The 8,486-nt window shown below is 40.1% G+C and overlaps 1 protein-coding gene across 5 annotated transcripts in view; it reads right to left on the bottom strand.

Moving 5' to 3' along the window:
* TMED8 (transmembrane p24 trafficking protein family member 8) overlaps positions 1–8,486 on the bottom strand; it is a 109,485-nt gene that overhangs the window by 8,059 nt on the left and 92,940 nt on the right. For 4 of the 5 annotated variants that reach the window (XM_037832196.1, XM_037832197.1, XM_037832200.1 and 1 more), the window contains 3 exons: positions 2,811–2,940; positions 1,003–1,129; positions 563–868 (listed from right to left, as the gene is read on the bottom strand). In XM_037832196.1, the coding sequence (XP_037688124.1) occupies positions 563–868; positions 1,003–1,129; positions 2,811–2,933 (556 nt within the window). In that variant the 5' untranslated portion in view covers positions 2,934–2,940. Of the gene's footprint in view, positions 1–562; positions 869–1,002; positions 1,130–2,810; positions 2,943–8,486 lie in introns of all 5 variants that reach the window. The other variant, XM_037832199.1, reaches the window with a different exon arrangement.

Below are 8,486 nucleotides of genomic sequence, written 5' to 3'. Positions count from 1 at the left end.
GAACCAGAAGGAATAAGGCTAATTCTTAGAACCTATTCTTACATTACTCGAAAAAATGCATCAAGGCCATCCTGAGTAGAGGCTGCAAGTAACAGCTGGAATGGAGAACAAAGACTGAGCTCTGGGTATGAAGGGAAGAAGTAAATGGTAGTCAGTCAGCTGTGACAGTCTGGAGAGGCATTTAGCACACTGTAATCACCCAGTTTGGTTCCTAGTCAAGAATAAAAACCCCTAAACCAAGAGAGAAATGTAAAACTAATCTCAGGTTTATATGTGATCTGAAAAAAACTTGCCTCCATATATAGCAGTACTGACCACCCCTAACCCCTAAGGGACTGGGATACTGATTCAAAGGAAAAGAAGCTTCCCACCAAGGCATCAATACCAACCCCACCAGGATGTTCTTTGAGGGTCTGACTGCCCAACTTCGCTTGTAATGCTGAAAGTCATTCCACAATGGCTGCATTCTAAGGAAGAGAAGGAGCTCCTGTGACAACACAGGAAGTGGTCACTTCTTGAGCCAGCAAAGGAAACTGCAAATGATTATTAAAATCAAATTCACCTTCAATTTCTTCCTCCTCATCCTCATCTTCATCCTCATCCTCGCTGGAATCACTGACCTGCACAGTTATGTCAGTGCTGGTTACAGGAGTCCAATCAAAATAAACTCCAAAGCCAATGTCATAGTCATCGGTCGCAAACTCCCAGCAGACACGCTTCCCCTCTGGATGGGTAGGTACCCGGATGGTCACTACTTCACCCCGCTTCACTACCAGACGGTTGTTCTTCTCTTTGCCCAGCTTGCTTTTGAATTCCTTCATCTTGGTAAAGGTCCAGGTACATGGAGGAGCCATAAGAGGTGGCGAGACTGAAAGGACAGGCAGTTTACTACTGAGAAATCAAGGGGGAATGCTACCATAGCTGGCATTTTACTGTTGGTCTGCCTTTCTTTAAGTACCCATTTGGGGGGGGACGGGACCTTCTGCACTCCCAAAGTCTCACCTTTCCTGTGGTCACCCAGAAGACCTGCAGATTCCAAATCAGCTGAAAGAATGTCTATAGCTCCTGTGTGCTCAGACTGGATCATAACGATGTCCCCAGACCTTTGTGGAACTTGGTACTTGGTCATCTGCACAACAGAATTCTGATTAAGGGATATATTAGAGCCTCTTTTCAAATGAAAGCTGCCCCACCTCTTCCCTATTACATCCTCTATTCTAACTCAAAGCTAAAGTGCTATTCAACAATCCTTCTCTTTACTCCAGGTACTTGTTGCAAAACAATTCTACTCATTTTTAATGCCACAAAAAAGTTCCCTAGTTTAAAGATTCTTCCTTGTTCTCTCCTATCTTTTGCAACTCGTCCACTCTTGACCCTCTATAAAATCCTTACCCATGAATATCCTCACAGCTCACTACTGACTTTGCATCTAATGGCATTTCTGAGCCCTACCTCACCCTGTCCAGTACCTCCCTGTGCTCCGCTCATAACAGTTCCTGTACCTGGGCTTTAGCTCTCTTCCCTGACTCGGTGATCTCTCCCCATTGAAACGCTGTTGTTTGGCCATATCATTGCCCCACATCACCCACCCCGCCCAAGGTTACAGGTTGTCTCACCCTCTAAGTCACTAACAGTGCTCTGTAAATAATCTCAATCTCATTTTGGACCAGCTCTAGGATTTGCATTTAAACAGTGTATTTGCTGCCAGGCATCTGACCTGCATGGAAGAGAACAAACACATCCTCCCTGTCATTTTACACTCAGAGTCTCGCTAACCCATGGCAGGAGCCTGCTTTCTCTCCCTGATGACTTTCCTTTCAAATCACTCAGCTTAGTGTTTCCCTGTTTCATGCTACTGTGCCTTAATTTCCCATCCTTTCACCAGGCAGTCAGCAGTCAACACAAGAAATCTAAACCTACTACCCACAGAAAGTACATCAGTGAGACAGCAGTCCAGTTAAAAGACCAGAACTGTACTTGCAAGAAACAAATAAATCATTTACAATCCTCTAAGGATGCATTCTCATAGCTGTTTCTGGAGAGTAAGCCCTGCAGTTCTCATCTCCATTGCTAAATGAGATGAATCAGACTTTGGCTAGGGTACTTAAATAAATCCTCCTTTTCTGAAAGGCTAAACAAAGGAGTTAGTATGCAACTTATTAGCTGCATAATCTTAGTAAAGTCACTAACAGCTCCCAACCTCAGTTTCCTCATCTGCAAAATGGGGACATAATGGTTCCTATTTCACAAGGTTGTTCTCAGGTGTAAATGAAATATCATGATGAAAATGCTTTGTAAATTATAAAGCATTATACAAATGTAATGATAATCCTTGGTGTGGTAATTATTGACACTAATACCATTCATTATTATAATACCTGTTAATAATTAACAAATAACCCATACCTCCATAGCAGGGGATCAATGCTATCAATGACACCTCTATAGAATCTTTAATCTAAATACTGAGTAGATCAACTTGGAAAAAAAAAAAAAAAGCCAAACTAAAACACAGTGCAATGATTTAAGGCTTCTCACATCAAGCAAATTTTAGAGAGCACACAAACATTCATTCTAACACCTCACTTTGTGACTAGATGCTTACTGGGTGCTAGTACAGTGACGGGCCCTAAGGGAGATACAAATCATTAAAAGTAAGATGCCCAAATGGGAGCAAAGAGAGAATTCTGTGAAACCACCCTCAGTGTGGTTTCTAATTCCAGCTCATGTATTACAGATCTAAATTCCAGCGTCACAAACCCCTCCTGTTGTAAGAGGTGGAGGGGCGAGGGTGGGAATGGGCTCCCTACCTCGTTTAGGATCCGGGCCTGGTCTGCAGGCAGCAATTCCTGTTCCACCAAGGACTCAGCCTCCAAGGCACCAGTTGTTTTCTGCAGATCTTCTGTGGCATCCTTACTCTCCTGTGACACCATCTCTGGCCTCTCAAAAGAAGATAACATGTAAATTCAAGAACTCTTTTTTTTTTTTTTATCTTCATTTTACTGAGATATATTCACATACCACGCAGTCATACAAAACAAATCGTACATTCGATTGTTCACAGTACCATTACATAGTTTTGCATTCATCACCTAAATCAATCCCTGACACCTTCATTAGCACACACACAAAAATAACAAGAATAATAATTAGAGTGAAAAAGAGCAATTGAAGTAAAAAAGAACACTGGGTACCTCTGTCTGTTTGTTTGCTTGTTTCCTTCCCCTATTTTTCTACTCATCCATCCATAAACTAGACAAAGTGGAGTGTGGTCCTTATGGCTTTCCCAATCCCATTGTCACCCCTCATAAGCTACATTTTTATACAATTGTCTTCTAGATTCATGGGTTCTGGGTTGTAGTTTGATAGTTTCAGGTATCCACCACCAGCTACCCCAATTCTTTAGAACTTAAAAAGGGTTGTCTAAATTGTGCGTTAAGAGTGCCCACCAGAGTGACCTCTCGGCTCCTTTTGGAATCTCTCTGCCACTGGAGCTTATTTCATTTCCTTTCACATCCCCTTTTGGTCAAGAAGATGTTCTCCATCCCACGATGCCAGGTCTACATTCCTCCCCGGGAGTCATATTCCACGTTGCAAGGGAGATTCACTCCCCTGGGTGTCAAGAACTCTTTTTAAAGGTGCGATCATCCTGGAGAAACTTTGAACTAAAGCACATACGAAGGGCCCATCCCCCCACCCCGCCACTCTGCCAGCATTTATGACCCTTCAGCCAATCCCCACACAAGGTGAACCAGCCCCGAGGGCAGCAGTGACAGCCTGTGAGGGCCAACGACGGACACAGCCAGGTCCTGGGCTCTGATAAGTAAAGTGCAGTCATCTGAGGTGGAACCGCAGGTCCAGTTTTCTTCCTCATTCCTCAGGCCATTTGTTCCACACAGAATTTCAACAAGAGTTAGTATCCCAGTTTTGTTTTTTATACAAAGCTGCTTGATGGACACAAAAGGAGGAGGCCTCTCCCAAAATAAGAGGTTGATCACCAAAAGAAAAGAAGTACAAACTTGCTAGCAAGGAAATCTCTTCGCAGTTATCCCTGGAGCAAAGTCTTTCCGTATTTCCATTTCCTACCCTACCCTATCCCAGTTCACTGACAGAGGCAATGTCTTTCTTTCCCTTTTTTTTTTTTTTTTAATCATCATTTTATTGAGATATGTTCACATACCACGCAGTCATACAAAACAAATCGTACTTTCGATTGTTTACAGTACCATTACATAGTTGTACATTCATCACCTAAATCAATCCCTGACACCTTCATTAGCACACACACAAAAATAACAAGAATAATAATTAGAGTGAAAAAGAGCAATTGAAGTAAAAAAGAACACTGGGTACCTTTGTCTGTTTGTTTCCTTCCCCTATTTTTCTACTCATCCATCCATAAACTAGACAAAGTGGAGTGTGGTCCTTATGGCTTTCCCATTCCCATTGTCACCCCTCATAAGCTACATTTTTATACAACTGTCTTCGAGATTCATGGGTTCTGGGTTGTAGTTTGATAGTTTCAGGTATCCAGAACCAGCTACCCCAATTCTTTAGAAGCTAAAAAGGGTTGTCTAAAGTGTGCGTAAGAGTGCCCACCAGAGTGACCTGTCGGCTCCTTTTGGAATCTCTCTGCCACTGAAGCTTATTTCATTTCCTTTCACATCCCCCTTTTGGTCAAGAAGATGTTCTCCGTCCCACGATGCCAGGTCTACATTCCTCCCCGGGAGTCATATTCTACATTGCCAGGGAGATTCACTCCCCTGGGTGTCTGATCCCACGTAGCGGGGAGGGCAGTGATTTCACCTTTCAAATTGGCTTAGCCAGAGAGAGAGGGCCACATCTGATCAACAAAGAGGCATTCAGGAGGAGACTCTTAGGCACAAATATAGGGAGGCCTAGCCTCTCCTTTGCAGCAACCATCTTCCCAAGGGTAAAACTTATGGTAGAGGGCTCAACCCATCAAACCACCAGTCCCCTATGTCTGTGGTCATGTTAGCATCCATGGAGGTGGGGTAGGCGAATACCCCTGCATTCTCCACAGGCTCCTCAAGGGGGCACTACATCTTTTATTTTTTTCCTTGTTTTTCTTGTTTTTCTTTTTTTTTTTTAACTTTCCCTTCTTTTTTAAATCAACTGTATGAAAAAAAAAGTTAAAAAGAGAACAAACATACAATAAAAGAACATTTCAAAGAGACCATAACAAGGGAGTAAGAAAAAGACAACTAACCTAAGATAACTGCTTAACTTCCAACATGTTCCTACTTTACCCCAAGAAAGTTACATAATATAGCAACATTTCAGTGAACTTGTTCCTACTACATCCATCAGAAATTAACAGACCATAGTCATTTCTGGGCATCCCCAGAACGTTAAATAGCTTATCTGTTCTTCTTGGATTATTGTTCCCCCTTCCTTAATTGCTCTCTACTGCTAGTTCCCCTACATTCTACATTTTAAACCATTTGTTTTACATTTTTCAAAGTTCACATTAGTGGTAGCATATAATATTTCTCTTTTTGTGCCTGGCTTATTTCATTCAGCATTATGTCTTCAAGGTTCATCCATGTTGTCATATGTTTCACAAGGTCGTTCCTTCTTACTGCCGCGTAGTAGTGAAGCTGAACATTTTTTCATGTATTTCTTGGCCATTTGTATTTCCTCTTCAGAGAACTGTCTTTTCATATCTTTTGCCCATTTTATAATTGGCCTGTCTGTACTATTGTCATTGAGTTGTAGGATTTCTTTGTATATGCAAGATATCAGTCTTTTGTCAGATACATGGTTTCCAAAAATTTTTTCCCATTGAGTTGGCTGCCTCTTTACCTTTTTGAGAAATTCCTTTGAGGTGCAGAAACATCTAAGCTTGAGGAGTTCCCATTTATCTATTTTCTCTTTTGTTGCTTGTGCTTTGGGTGTAAAGTCTAGGAAGTGGCCGCTTAAAACAAGGTCTTGAAGATGTTTTCCTACATTATCTTCTAGGAGTTTTATGGTACTTTCTTTTATATTGAGATCTTTGGTCCATTTTGAGTTAATTTTTGTGTAGGGGGTGAGGTACGGGTCCTCTTTCATTCTTTTGGATATGGATATCCAACTCTCCCAGCCCCATTTGTTGAAAAGACCATTATGGCTCAGTTCAGTGACTTTCGGGGCCTTATCAAAGATCAGTCGGCCATAGATCTGAGGGTCTATCTCTGAATTCTCAATTCGATTCCATTAATCTATATGTCTATCTTTGTGCCAGTACCATGCTGTTTTGGCAACTGTGGCTTTATAATAAGCTTCAAAGTCAGGGAGTGTAAGTCCTCCCACTTCGTTTTTCTTTTTTAGAGTGTCTTTAGCAATTCGAGGCATCTTCCCTTTCCAAATAAATTTGATAACTAGCTTTTCCAAGTCTGCAAAGTAGGTTGTTGGAATTTTGATTGGGATTGCATTGAATCTGTAGATGAGTTTGGGTAGAATTGACATCTTAATGACATTTAGTCTTCCTATCCATGAACATGGAATATTTTTCCATCTTTTAAGGTCCCCTTCTATTTCTTTCAGTAGAGTTATGTAGTTTTCTTTGTATAGGTCTTTTACATCTTTGGTTAAGTTTATTCCTAGGTACTTGATTTTTTTAGTTGCTATTGAAAATGGTATCTTTTTCTTGAGTGTCTCTTCAGTTTGTTCATTTCTAGCATATAGAAACATTACTGACTTATGTGCATTAATCTTGTATCCCGCTACTTTGCTAAATTTGTTTATTAGCTCTAGTAGCTGTATCGTCGATTTCTCAGGGTTTTCTAGATATAAGATCATATCATCTGCAAACAATGACAGTTTTACTTCTTCTTTTCCAATTTGGATGCCTTTTATTTCTTTGTCTTGCCGGATTGCCCTGGCTAGCACTTCCAGCACAATGTTGAATAACAGTGGTGACAGCGGGCATCCTTGTCTTGTTCCTGATCTTAGAGGGAAGGCTTTCAGTCTCTCACCATTGAGTACTATGCTGGCTGTGGGTTTTTCATATATGCTCTTTATCATGTTGAGGAAGTTTCCTTCAATTCCTACCTTTTGAAGTGTTTTTATCAAAAAGGGATGTTGGATTTTGTCAAATGCTTTTTCAGCATCTATTGAGATGATCAATTGATTTTTCCCTTTTGACTTGTTAATGTGTTGTAATACATTGATTGATTTTCTTATGTTGAACCATCCTTGCATGCCTGGAATAAACCCCACTTGGTCATGGTGTATGATTTTTTTAATGTGTCTTTGGATTCGATTTGCAAGTATTTTGTTGAGGATTTTTGCATCTATATTCATTAGGGAGATTGGCCGGTAGTTTTCCTTTTTTGTAGCATCTTTGCCTGGTTTTGGTATTAGATTGATGTTAGCTTCATAAAATGAGTTAGGTAGTGTTCCATTTTCTTCAATGTTTTGAAAGAGTTTGAGTAAGATTGGTGTCAGTTCTTTCTGGAAAGTTTGGTAGAATTCCCCTGTGAAGCCATCTGGCCCTGGGCATTTATTTGTGGGAAGATTTTTGATGACTGATTGGATCTCTTTGCTTGTGATGGGTTGGTTGAGGTCTTCTATTTCTTCTCTGGTCAGTCTAGGCTGTTCATATGTTTCCAGGAAATTGTCCATTTCTTCTACATTGTCCAGTTTGTTGCCATACAGTTGTTCATAATATCCTCTTATAATTTTTTTAGTTTCTTTAGGATCTGCAGTTATGTCACCTTTTTCATTCATTATTTTGTTTATATGGGTCTTCTCTCTTTTTGATTTTGTCAGTCTAGCTAGGGGCTTGTCAATCTTGTTGATCTTCTCAAAGAACCAACTTTTGGTGATATTTATCCTCTCTATTGTTTTTTTGTTCTCTATGTCATTTATTTCTGCTTTAATCCTTGTTATTTCTTTTCTTCTACTTGGTTTAGGATTGGTTTGCTGTTCATTTTCTAGCTTCTTCAGTTGATCCATTAGTTCTTTGATTTTGGCTCTTTCTTCCTTTTTAATATATGCGTTTAGTGCTATAAATTTCCCCCTTAGCACTGCTTTTGCTGCATCCCATAGGTTTTGGTATGTTTGTGTTCTCATTTTCATTCGTCTCTATATATTTAGCAATTTCTCTTGCTATTTCTTCTTTAACCCACTGATTGTTTAGGAGTGTGTTGTTTAACCTCCAGGTATTTGTGAATTTTCTAAGTCTCTGATGGTTATTGACTTCTAATTGTATTCCATTGTGGTCAGAGAGTGTGCTTTGAATAATTTCAATCTTTTTAAATTTATTGAGGCTTGTTTTATGTCCCAGCATATGATCTATTCTGGAGAAAGTTCCGTGAGCACTAGAAAAGTATGTGTATCCTGGTGATTTGGGATGTAATGTCCTGTATATGTCTGTTAAATCTAATTCATTTATCAGATTGTTTAGGTTTTCAATTTCCTTATTGGTCTTCTGTCTGGTTGATCTATCTATAGGAGAGAGTGATGTGTTGAAGTCTCCCACA

This window comes from Choloepus didactylus, chromosome 4 (genome assembly GCF_015220235.1).
Source record: "Choloepus didactylus isolate mChoDid1 chromosome 4, mChoDid1.pri, whole genome shotgun sequence".
Classification (NCBI taxonomy): Eukaryota; Metazoa; Chordata; class Mammalia; order Pilosa; family Megalonychidae; genus Choloepus; species Choloepus didactylus.
Note: the sequence above shows the minus strand (reverse complement) of the source record. Positions and strands in the feature narration are given on the sequence as shown.